Genomic DNA, 13,010 nt, shown 5'->3' on the forward strand with positions numbered 1-13,010 from the left:
TGGGCGATTTATTTGATAAAAATAATTGTTTTTCATTGAAAAAATGTTTTTCTTCCACAAATTTTGCTTGGAAAGGTAATTTTTTAGTTTTCATAACGTTCCATTAGACTAATGACCCGATCATACAAATAATGTTTGGCTTCAATTCCCCATAAAAAGTCCAAATGATTCCATTTTGGATGACCAACGCGGAATTTTCCGATTAGTTTAGGCAGTTTTTCGGCCAGTTTATCAACGTCCTTTAAATTAAATCAATTAAAAATCAAATCAAAAAATAAAAATATTTCAAAACCTACTTTAACTGCTGCTAACCAGTCATTGTCACCATAATGCAATGCAACAGGTGCCGTTACTTTGCTCAAATCGTAATCCGGAGGTTTCATTGATCCATAACGTTTTCGGTTTTCAAGTATGCCGTAATCAAACATGCGAAATTTGCCAGAATTTACTTCTTGTCCGTAGTGAACGAGTTGAGTTGTTGCTGCCCCAGCTGGAGTATAATACAGGATGTCAGGTAACATTGTGTGATTAAGTTGCACAGAATTGTATCCGGCAATCAGGAATAAAACGTTAGCACACACAGATTGGAAAAGAGATTGATCACGACACCGGAAAAATCCACCTTTTTTCATCATCTTCTCGCTGGGGAAGAACTCTTGCATACCCAACATTGAAGTGACATACTAGAAAAAAAATTAGTTTTTAATAAGGTCACTTCAATTTTTTTTAGAGAAATCTCATGAAGAAAATGGAGCAAAATAAAAAATTAAAAATTAGGCAAGTGCAATTTCAAAAAATGTTTCAGATGTCCACCCACCTAACTTTTTCCGAAAATCTAAGGAGGGAATAATAGAATAATGATAATGGTTTTGAAATATTTTTACCTTCAAAACATACGAAAAATGACTAAAAATCATAAAAAATTGATTAAAATCTATAGTTTTTGTTATATTTTGCAATTTTTTAAAAAGGATTAGACTTATTTTCATAGAAAAAATTTAAAAAATTTAAAGTTTGAAATTTGCCAAAAAATTTTAAATTTTAAAAAAGTCGTTAAAAATTTTTTTAAAATTTAAAATTTTTTTTTTGTTTCGAAAATTGTCCAAATGTTAAAATAAAAGATTTAAAATGTCTGTAAAGCACACAATTGAATATTAAAACTCTTCAAAAATAGTGAAAAAGATGGAAAAATCATTAAAATCATTGTTTTCCATTATCATTATTCATTACTGTGAAACATTTTTTGAAATTGTACTTGCCTTAGTTCATAAATTTTAATTTTTTCTTCATAAAATTTTTTTTTGAAATTCCGGAAAAAATTTAGGTACAAAAATTCGAAAAAAATTTGAAAAATTATAACTTACAGTAACTGAGTTGATAAACTTTGCCATTGCCCGCACAAAAGGTGATTTCAAGTGACTCATGAAGGCAACAGGAGCTAAAGCATGCATTGACTTGATTTTTGACATCATCACATTGTTTTTGTCCAACGCTCCCATTACAAAAAACGAAGTTGTTCCTTGACTGTGACCGATATAATGTAATTTTTCTTGTCCTGTGTGTTCCAAGACAAAATTTATCATCGCAGGTAAGTCAATTTGTCCAATTTCGTGCCATGAAAATTCCCAAAACTCCTTTTTCTTTGGTGACAAGTACAAATGTTTGCGTGAATGAGTATTACCACGTGCATTTCCCATCCAGACATCGTAACCAGCATCCGCTAAAATGAAGGCAAGTCCCTGATTTGGTCCTGTAACCACCCAATCAGCAGAGGAACTCAAAAGTCTGTAATTTTTTTGACATGATTTTTTTGATATTTTTAAGTTTTTTGATCATTTTTTACCCATGCTGCAGAAAAGCAATACTTTTGTTCGCTTTTTGAGATGATTTTGGACTTCCGGAAATCCTAAACATTGTCAGCAAATAGCCATCGGATGTTGTGACCTCATGTTCTTCCCACGTATACCCATGTTTGTCCAGGATTCTACCCTAATTTAAGAAATTTTTGGGTAAATTGTCTTGAAAATACGAGAAAAAAATTTACCGTAAAAGTTTGAACATCAGGATTTCGACTTAGAGCATCGTGAAAATTGACACTTTCAAATCTGTAGTCCTCTAAATGAATATCTTCACCACTTTCTTTTTTATTTAATATTAGAACGAAAACAATAATTGACGATAAGAAAAATATTAATAAAAATTTGATTTTTATCATCTTGATTGAGTATTTGACAAAATATGTCTGATTGCGGCTCGTAAATTTCGCAGCAATTTAATACAATTTTTTTTTACAATTACAAAGAACGTGATAAGACCAATTTGAGCGTTATCGTTGAATGGTAGGTTTTATGCTAGGTATATTGATTAAAAATTCTTGCAGCTGGCTATAAATATTTTTGAAGAAATTTAAAGTTCTCATGAATCCTTAAAAAAATTAAACGGTTTTGGCATCAACTGTTCAAATTAAATTCCGCTTTTATGTCTGCTCAAAATTTATTTTGAACTATTCGTCCAATTTTTTTTTTGATAAGGGGAAGAGGCAAAATTAAAAAAAAATGACTGTATTTCTGATGCAATTCAGATAATAATATCATGTAGGTTATATTTAATAATGAGATTTATTAAGATAATGAAAGTGTAAATGTGAATTAAAAATTCTTAAATTATTTGAAATCAAGTTAAGTCCGTTCGTGGCGGCGAGATCTCGACCGTGATGGGTTACGAAGTGTTGCTCTGCTTACTCTTAAGTTTTCCAACGTCTTATGCAGGTCCCGCCATTTAGCCTTTCTCAACAGATATGGAAGGATTTTTTTCTTGTGAATGTGCCAATTTAGTCTTTCATCTATTATCAAGCCAAGGTATTTCATGTTTTTTGTCTGTTCGATCTTTGCATTATTGATTTCTATGTTCTGAATCGTTTGTTTTTGACTTTTTGGGTATCGCAAAATCCAATATATTTGTGCCTTCTCAAAAGTTTGTCTCTATGTTCTCAATATCATGAACTAAAAACTAAAACTTAGATCAGACTATTTTTGTGCAAGTATAAAAATTGTTCAAAATTGCAACTTTATAATAATTACTTTTTTTTTAAATCATAAAAAGGTCTGAAAAGGGCTAATTTTATTTAATGAAATTTTTAACATTTTTTATTTTTGAAATGAGAAATGAAACAAAAATTTAAAAAAATATTTTGAACGGCCTTAATTGCCTTTGAGGTTTGTTTTTGCACGAAGACGGTACTTTAGTAAACATTGGAACTACACGTGTGTTTGCCATTAGACAAAAATATTTAATTTTTAATTGAAAATGGCAACTAAAACGATAAACAAAAAGAAACATCATTCGCGGAAACTCAAATCCTCTTGGAGGAAGCACGTCGACATCACAGATGTTGAAAATTTCCTGGAAGATCAGCGAGTTGACCAAATTATTGGGTGAGTTTTATTGTTTTTTGCATTTATTTCATGTAAAAAAATTATATTTTTCATTTCCAGAACTGTGACTGACAAGCAAGACGATGAACTTTTCGCTGTCGACGCAAAGCCAGACTCTGCGCTGCTAAAACTAACACCGAAGCAACAAAGAAAGCTGAAAGCAGCACAACCTCCGCGGTCTCTGGCCAGCTTGGAGAACCAATCGCAAGTAAAGGATCCCGTCGGCAAGAGAAATCGCGTCAAAACGAAGGAGGAACGAAAACATCCGTTGTTGCGGAAAAAGGAGGAACTTAAAGCGGCCGAGGGTTTCGTTCCGGAACGTTTGAAAAAAGCGCATGAACAACGTCTCGCTGCCAAGCAGGCAAAAGCAGAAAAGAAAAACAAGGAAAAAGCTCCGGATTTCACGAAGGATCTATGGGCAGATGAAGAAGCGCCTGGAGTCCCCAAGGAATTGAACAACGAATGGTACAACAAAAATCTCGTCGAACACAATTTGGCAGGATTGGGAAAGCCCAAAGTACGTCCACCGGGAGAACTTCGTGCAACACGAACAAAACTCAAGGCAATCCAAGCGCCACATCCCGGAATCAGTTACAATCCGACGTTTGACGACCACCAAGAGCTGCTGGAACAAGTGGTGGCCAAGGAGGAAACCATCATCAAGAAGCAGGAACGAATGGATCGTCTTGTTACGCAGAAATTCGGCAAAATGACACGCGAACAAGTGGAAAAAATGAAGGAGAAGGAAATGGTGCAAGGCTGGCCCATTGACAAAAGCAAGGAAAATTTGCAGAACGAGGAACCGAGTGACGACGAATACAAAACGGTGAATGCTCCCGTGCGAAACAAGAAAAAAGACCGCAAAGCACGTAGAAAACAAAAGGAACAACGGCAACGAGAGCTGCTGGAGCGACAAAAGAAACGCGAAGTAAAAAAAATCAAGGATATCAACAATGCGCCGGAATTGACGAAAAAAATCAAAGATCACGAAAAAGTAGTGGAGATGAAAGGAAAACGCCGTGCCGACCTTGAAGAAGCCAAAAAGACTCAAGCAGGTCGTTTGGCCAAAGTAAAATTCCGCGAAGCAGAAATCGATGTCAATCAATTGGAAGATATCGCGGGAAATTTGAGAAATTTGAAGCCTGAAGGCAATTTGTTGTTAGATCGGTTCAAGAGTTTGCAAAAGCGAAACATTCTGCCATCGACTTTGCATCGCAAGCGAAAGATGAAGACCATGGTAAAGAAAATCATCAAACAGTCGCACAAGAACGAGGGAATAAGGACGAAAAATTACATCAAACCGCCCAAGTCGTCGCGTTAAATGACTTTTCGTTCCATTTAATTATCAAAAATAATTTGTTTCTAATAAATTCATCTCTAAAAAATATTTCAACAATTCAGTCTCTCATTATTTGTGTTGATATTTCGCTGCCAGAGCTTTAAGTTGATCGAAAAAGACAAGTACAAGTGTTGAATGGGGTCCAATTCGAATATAATGAGCCCAAAAGCCCTTGTACAGCGCCATCACACCTTCAGTTTTCACAACTTTGATACAACAATCCACAACCCCGTTGTAATAAATTCCCTTTCCAGCTGCCGTGACTCCTTGATTGTACACTCGGGTAGCTAGCACGTCTGGCGGAGTCATCGTGATAGCCATAACGGTGCCAGCAGTTGCTCCGGAAATGAATGAGATCACAGGAGGGGCCAATTTTTTCTCGTAATTCCTTTGTAAATAGTCTTTGGTGTAGCCAAAAGCTGCTAATTGGCCTCCTGAACCCAAAAGCGCGCGTGGTAGGTTCACACTTACTCCGCGATAGAGACCTTTAATTCCGTGTTGCGAGTAAATCGTTTGAAGGGCATTGAACATTCCGGTGTGTTGGTGTTGGAAGCCCACAGCGATTGTCTCTTTGGCTTTTGATTGTAAGTGAGTTTTTAACTATAAAAGAAAAAAGTTTTAGATTTAATTTTTTGATTTTGACGAAAAAAAAAATTAGGAAAAAATTAAAAAAAAAATAATTTTTTTTGACTATCTAAGAAAATTTAAAAAATATTGTCAAAAAAAAATCAAGTCAATTAATTTAGTCGCCATAGAAAAATCAAATAATTCATTAATTTATCAGAGCAGAAATTACCATAAAGAATGGATTGCTAACGGCAGCTCCAATAAAACCGCCGGTAGCTCCCCAAAAAGCGCTCTTCAGTATCGAAACGTGACCCGTTTTGCGATCTCTGGTCCAGCCACGTTCATGGGCCGTCGTATAAATACCCAAACGGAAGGCATTCAGGAAGAATTGAAAGAATAACGATGGCGTGAGGCCTTTTTGCAGTCCACTGAAACCATCATTTTTGGCAATTTGCAAGATTGCTTGGGGGATATTGCGATAAGTGTGCGTGTTATTGGCTCCAAGTTCACCTTGAAGTTGCATTCGAATTTTCACGACCTGTAAAAATATTGACTTTTATTGAAAATTCTTAAATATTAATGTTTCGACTTACTTCTAAGGGATTCGTAAAGACTGTCGCTAAAGAAGACGAGACTCCGGCATAAACAAAATCGTTGAAAATTATCTCTTTCATGTTGATTCGATTTAATTTTTACTAAATCCAAATCTTTGCTATTGAAAGAGCTTTTTTGGTCTAAAGTGACCGAGGCACAACACTCTTGAGTATATTTTTTCAATAAATTTTCTGCATTTCACTAAGTACGACTAATATTTGTCAACAAATGTCGAAGTTTGAGGGTTACTAGCTGCTCACTTTTTCAGTGAATAAATTTTAGATTGTTGGTTTTCACAATTAATAAAAAGTTAGTGTAATGGAATTTCTCAGATTGATATCATTTGAAAAAATATTTTCTTTGTTTTTATTTTTCTTTATCTTTTAATATATTTTTTATTTATTTTATTATGTAATTATAATTAAACAAAATTTTAGACAAAAATTAATAATTTTCCAAAGGAAGTGAACAGAGTTTTTTAAAATTTTGATTTTATTTATTTTTGTAAATATTGTAATAAAATTAAAAAAAAAATATAACTTTATGTTTAGAAAAGTAGTTAAAATTTTGAAAATCCTCTTATCTATTTTTTCAGATTTTTATGCAGCGATTTCAGTCCGATATATTCAAAAGTAAGAAAATCTTAAAATTTTTAAAATAATTTAAAAATAAATCAACTTTTTTTTTTAAATCAGTTCATTTAATATTTACCTCAAAATAATATTTAGTTTTGAATTTTGTTTTTTAATTTTTAAGTCTTATCAGAAAGATCGAGGCAGACATTTTTAACGAATCTTAATTTCATCTGAGGTGAGGCAAATTAACCATAAAAATTTGGTTTGATGGGCGCTGTTTTTTTCGTTTTATGTATGTGGCGACAATCCGGACGCTAAAATGTAATTGACATGCCAACAGGGCCCAGGGAGGGAAAAGACAACAATTGGAGAACACAAAAACAACAAAACTGTCTGCACCGTTCTGGCAAGACAAAATAATTTTCTTTCATTGGACATTTGGAGCTAGTTTTTGGAAAAAAGTTTATCGTTTTTCATACAAGAAATTCTGGACAAAACAAAACATGATAAAATTGTAAAATTTATAAGCAAAAAACAGTTAAAAGAAAATGATGACTACCAAATGTGGCGGCTAAAAAAGACTCAGATATTATGTGTAAAATAACATTCAACATGAGAAACGAGACATATTTTGACACGGATTTAAAAAGACTGATCAAATTAAAAAACAAACCTGTAAATTTCAAATTTATCAAAATATTAAATAACAAAACAAAGAACAATTTTGTGACTCTCGCGATAGACCAAGGAGCGTGTGATAAACTAATAGAAGGGGAAGGCAAAGTAAAAGTAGGATTAAATTCATACAAAATCACTGTGGAGGGTAAAAAATCAGAAGAGCAAGCACAGGTAACAATAATAATCTTAACATAAATTCAAAAAATCTTTTTGCAGTAACAACACACATAAGGAGAGAAAAGAGGGCTCAAGATGAAAAACACCGAAAAACAACAAAATATGAAGTATTAAAATTTAAGAGCGAAAAAAATAACGTTAAAAATAAAGTCAAAAATTGTCGATAACTACAGTGGATTACTTGGACCTTTCTTTGTAATTGCTGTCTTTTGTCTCACTTCGGCCATCGTTTTTATTTGTTGGTACATCGGATTTCCTTATTGGATTCAAATTAGGTAAAAAAATCGTTTTTCCCTATTGTAAAAAAAAACTGAAATAAGAGTTGAAAAAATTAAAATAAAAAATCGAAATTTGAAGAGTAAAACACATAAATTTATATTAAAAACGAAGTTTGAAGTATTAAAATTAAAAAGCAATGAATATAATGTTAAAAATAATGTCGAAAAATGTAAAAAATCTGAAACACGAGTTGTAAAATTTAAATTAAAAATTCGAATAGTTAAGAGTAAAAATCATCAATTTATATTTAAATCGAAATTTGGAATATTAAAATCAAAAAGTAGGGAAAAATGTAAAAATGTGAAATAAAAATAAATAATAATTATGTAGAACAAGGTAATACAATAAAAATAGATATTAATTTAAAAAATGTATTACACCGTAAAATTTTTTGAAAAATTCTATTAGAAAAAAAGATTTAAAATTTGAATTAAAAATATGGAACTTTTTGAACAAGCTAACCTGGCAACCCTACTAAAGAGGCCTTTTTAAGGCGACTTTCTTAATTTGCGATATTATGAATGAACGAGACCATTTTTGTCAACATTCCGAATTCAGTCTCAAAATGAAATTCAATTTTAAGGAATTTTAATTAATTAATAAAATAAAATAAGATTTCTAGTCGTTAGATTAAGTAGTAACAAAATATCAAAATGCAGCGGAATATCAGGAGACTCAAATATCGTGCGGGCAACAGTATTTCTCGTTCACTTGCCTTTCGGTATTTGTACATCAAAACTTGCTTGATGTCACTTTTTTACAATCACCACATGAATCAAAATTATATCGGAGATGTCCTGCTGGAGCCAATGATATGGATTGTCGATAACTACAGTGGATTACTTGGACCTTTCTTTGTAATTGCTGTCTTTTGTCTCACTTCGGCCATCGTTTTTATTTGTTGGTACATCGGATTTCCTTATTGGATTCAAATTAGGTAAAAAGAACATTTTTTCTTTAATTTTTTTTATTAAAAACTCATCAAAATTTCAATTTTCAGTCCATTAATGACGGGATTTTTAGTCATACTAGGAAATTATTTGCTCATGAATATATCATTCCACTACTTTATGGCGGCCTTCACAAAGCCGGGACGTCCGCCGAACAAGTTGATCTCAAACGCTGTGAGCATTTGCAAGAAATGCATGTCGCCGAAGCCCCCGAGAACACATCATTGTTCCGTTTGCAATGCTTGCATCTTAAAATTCGACCATCACTGCCCTTGGCTCTCGAATTGCGTGGGTTTCCATAATCACCGGTATTTCTTCCTCTACATGGCTTGGACTTGCATTGGCATCATTTACATGTGCATCTTCGGTGTTGGTCTCGCCTATGACATCTTGTGGAAATATGCGGGCGAGGAGGCCTGGACACCAGACGAAGATCCCGTGGGTCATCCAGTGCGATTTAATCTGAGCGGGCATGTAATTGCCGTCCCCGAAATGAATGACTACGAGCTGGATGGTATTGAGCCGCGCAAACACGATATCCCGGAGTCGACAAAGCCAATGTATACCGCAACGGAGGTCAGAATGCTGATTTTCACCGCGATAACGAGTATTTCGGTGCTAATTGCTTTGGGAACACTCACAATTTGGCATGCTAAACAAATTTCCAGAGGTGAGACAAGTGTCGAAGCGCACATAAATAGGTCGGAGATGGAGCGTCACAAGAAAATTGGAAAAATTTACGTGAATCCGTACGATTTTGGAGTGAAGGAGAATTGGAAGAGATTTTTGGGGTTGAGAAATGGAAGGACCTTTGTGAAAAATGTCTTGTTTCCGTCGTGGCATCCGCCCGATGGAGATGGCCTTTTCTTTGAAACCATTTATTCCAATCCAGGACCTTTGATTCTCGATAATATTTAGGATTTGAGTGATAAATAAAAATAAAATAATTGCATTTATTTATGAAAGGCGTTTTCAAATTTTCGTTGGGATGAAAAAAAAATTGGCCATTCCTTAAAATTATAATTAGGTATTGTAAAATCATACTCTAATGCAGTCTTTGGATGAAAAAATTGTGAAACTCCCAAAACAATTCCTAATGATGCCTTCAATTTCGTTTTTTGAAAAATCTCAAAATAAAAACAACGCATATTTAATTCTTACTTTTTATAATTTATTAATTAATTATATATTTTTCTGTCACTTTTATTAATTAACTGTTAATAACAGTTTACATTCTTCTTAAATTTGAAGTTTAATTAGTACAATACTTCATTTTTTAACAATAATTTTATAATACAGTCAAGCAATGTAATTTTACTTATATAACTTTTTTTTAAATAAATTAAAATAATGAGAAATAGTTCAACAAAAATGATAGAAAACATTTTTCAAATATTTCTTTTTAGTAAAATAGCATTTTTTTTATTCATTTTATGCATTTATAATATTTCTATGGTTTTTTTAAAGATGGAAACTATGCTGGAAAGCTACTTTTTTTTATTATATATTCCGTTCTATATGTTTTTGTGTTAGATTCAGATGGAAAGCTGCTTTAATAAACCGAAATTCTTTATGAACAAACATATTTCGTACAAAGATAGAAGCAGACGAAAGTAAATGTTTCTTTGTTTAGTTTTTTGACAGAATATTATCATTGAAAATTTAAACTTGATAAATATATTACTGGCTTTTTACAATTTTTATGATCTATTTTTTGATAAATTTATTTTAATATCAGTCGATCATTTACATAATGATAGATTATGTATTTTTCCCTATTTATTTTTTCAATATCAACTTTTGTATTTTTTTTTATTTTTGTATAAATACCGAAATAATTAAACAAATATAATTTTTTTAATTAATATTAAATTTTCTGCTTCTTTGTGTTTATAACTTTGTAAATAAAAGAATTAATTAATATGTTAAAACAACTTAAAAATAATATTTTTTACGTGACTAATATTTATTTATTCAATATTATATATTTTTTTTTATTTATTTTTCTCATTTTTTTTTTAAAGAGCAACTCAAACAGCAACTTAACAATTTTGTTTCAACAAGTTTTTTTTTGTTGTTTCTCAATATATTTTTTTTTTGCATGAGAAAGCTTTTCTAAATGAGAACGTAGTCGGATGTAAGTTAAAATTAACTTTCATCGACCATCCTAACAAGAACAAAACTTTAATGGCTTTACTTTTTTAAAGTAAAGATTTTTCATTATAATTAATGATGTTTATTATAATAATAATGGTTTTACATTAAAACAACGTTATATTATACATTTTTGTTTATTTTTTTTAATGAATATAACAATCATGTTCTAACGCAAAATAACAAGTGTATATTTTTATTATAGAGTTTATTATACTATAAGTTTAATTTGTATAATATACATATAATGTTTATAGAGAATACTAAGTTCGAAAAACAGTTTTCAACAATTTTCTAGGTATAGTTGCTTAGGTTATATATTTTGTTAATGCATGTTATATGTTAGATCTAATAAGGTTTTAAGGTTTTTTTTTGTAAAATTTTCAAAAGCATGGCATGCTCAAAAATTACTTAAAATAAAATTTTTTATTCTTTAAATAAATTATTAGTTTTCGGCAATAATTTTTTTTCCAAGAAATTAAAATAATAATTTTGTTTTACCGTTATTTGTAAATCATAATATTATTGTTTAATTTTATTGAACATTATTAACGCGCAAAACAAAATCGATTCAGTAACACACATTTTAAATTAATCCTGTTTGCCATTGTTTTAATAAAATGCAGCTGAAAAACGCGATAAAATAAACACAAATCCGGTTGAAATGTAAATAAACAAGATAATTAAGGACATGATGGTTGATAAATTGCAACAAAAACATCCTATTAGTACTGTATTATTGCAATTTTGCCATTTATCTCTCGAAATTGTGTATGTTGCTGAATTTGTATCAACTTTATCTTGAAAAGATCTTCATTACATTTATATTTATGTTGTATAAGTTTTAATAGTGTTCTTCTTGCTTATCTGCGTCGTTGTATTATTTTCTCCGTAAACTTGCGTTACTTTGAGAGTATTTTATTATTTATTAATTATTCAACGTTCATTTATATATTTCTTAGAGTAACACAACATTTTCTTCTTTTAATATTACTTTATACTTTATTAAGTCTGTGTTTGTCGTCATCTTTGTTACATTTAAATTACTCAACTCGCAATAAATGAATTTATGTCTCCGAAGGTTTTAATTTTTAGATTGCCTCTTGTAATTATACATCATTATTTTTTTCTACTCACAAGCAAATAAAGCATTAAGGTAGAATCATTAATCAAAACGTTTCACATTAAGTATTAGATTCGTAAGGTTTAAAATAAAATAAAAAATAAATTGTAATTTTTTTTAAATAAAATGTTTTAAATTTGATGTTAATGAAGATTTTTTTATTTTTTCAAATTTATTTTAAAAATTTAATAAAAAGCAAAAAATTTAATAAAAAGCAAAAAAAAAAAATAAATAATAATAATGACGAAAAGTAAAGTAAGTTTTTCGAACATTAAATTTAAGTTTTTAAAAATAGAAAATAAATAATAAAAATAAAAAAACAACAAATTTATCATTTTGCTCATAATTTAAACTATTTTTTTTAAATTTTGCCACAATCTAAATATTTTTTTGTACGGCAAGTTAGAATTGGGAACCATAAATTATAATTTGAATAATAAATAAATATTAATTTTTAATTTTTAAAAATATTAAAAAATAAAGATTTTGCCTACTTCAAAAAAATAAATAAATAAATTTAAAAAAATAAAATTTTATTCACAATAAATTGAACTAAAATAAAGTTGAATTTTCAGTTTAATGCATTTGATTAATTTTGAAAACAAAAATAAAATATTATTTTTTTTATTTAATTTAATTTCTTAAATAATAATAAATTAAAGTTTTAATATTTTTAAATGTCAGAAAATCAGAGACACAAAATTTAATTGATGCAATCATTATATATTATAGTATAAAATATTTATATAAAATGAAACGTTGAAGACGATGACTTACAAACAATTATGATTTTTACAACATTTTTAATGTTGCATCTTTTTTATCAACTTAATTTTCTCTTCAAGATGTTTGTTGTACAATAATTATTTTACATTTTTCCAAGATGATGTTTATAATGACGATAATAAAGTATAGAATTATTATACATACACCATTATAATAATAATAAATTTCGTAGGACTATACGTTTCATTTAATTGCTTTTGCATAAAATGTCTGTTTTATGTCACAATTGTGTAACATTAATTATTTTATTATTATATTTATAAAAGTAAGATGCTCTCATCGATGTCATTCACATAACAATAATGCTTTAATAATATTGAAGCTCGTTTTTTCTGTACTTCATTATCATTTGTG

At 30.1% G+C, this 13,010-nt stretch overlaps 4 protein-coding genes across 4 annotated transcripts; 2 read left to right on the forward strand and 2 right to left on the reverse strand.

The window, feature by feature from the left end:
• Positions 1-83: 83 nt before the first annotated feature.
• On the reverse strand, positions 84-2,215 carry LOC134833375 (lipase 3-like). Its single transcript, XM_063847681.1, has 5 exons — positions 2,045-2,215; positions 1,844-1,989; positions 1,365-1,785; positions 297-683; positions 84-239 (listed from the first exon to the last, which is right to left on the reverse strand). Exons 1-5 carry the CDS (start codon positions 2,213-2,215, stop codon positions 84-86), a joined length of 1,281 nt encoding a protein of 426 aa, XP_063703751.1.
• A 1,037-nt stretch (positions 2,216-3,252) lies between these two features.
• LOC134833987 (ribosome biogenesis protein NOP53) lies at positions 3,253-4,755 on the forward strand. The gene is made up of 2 exons (XM_063848497.1): positions 3,253-3,434; positions 3,495-4,755. The coding sequence occupies exons 1-2, from the start codon at positions 3,307-3,309 to the stop codon at positions 4,753-4,755; spliced, it is 1,389 nt and encodes a 462-aa protein (XP_063704567.1). The 5' UTR covers positions 3,253-3,306.
• Positions 4,756-4,823: 68 nt separating this feature from the next.
• LOC134833988 (solute carrier family 25 member 35-like) lies at positions 4,824-6,148 on the reverse strand. The gene is made up of 3 exons (XM_063848498.1): positions 5,934-6,148; positions 5,570-5,878; positions 4,824-5,373 (listed from the first exon to the last, which is right to left on the reverse strand). The coding sequence occupies exons 1-3, from the start codon at positions 6,012-6,014 to the stop codon at positions 4,843-4,845; spliced, it is 921 nt and encodes a 306-aa protein (XP_063704568.1). The 5' UTR covers positions 6,015-6,148; the 3' UTR covers positions 4,824-4,842.
• A 2,023-nt stretch (positions 6,149-8,171) lies between these two features.
• On the forward strand, positions 8,172-9,549 carry LOC134834014 (palmitoyltransferase ZDHHC16). The gene is made up of 2 exons (XM_063848529.1): positions 8,172-8,580; positions 8,644-9,549. The coding sequence occupies exons 1-2, from the start codon at positions 8,297-8,299 to the stop codon at positions 9,509-9,511; spliced, it is 1,152 nt and encodes a 383-aa protein (XP_063704599.1). The 5' UTR covers positions 8,172-8,296; the 3' UTR covers positions 9,512-9,549.
• The last annotated feature ends 3,461 nt before the right edge of the window (positions 9,550-13,010 follow it).

This window comes from Culicoides brevitarsis, chromosome 3 (assembly GCF_036172545.1).
Source record: "Culicoides brevitarsis isolate CSIRO-B50_1 chromosome 3, AGI_CSIRO_Cbre_v1, whole genome shotgun sequence".
Taxonomy (NCBI): Eukaryota; Metazoa; Arthropoda; class Insecta; order Diptera; family Ceratopogonidae; genus Culicoides; species Culicoides brevitarsis.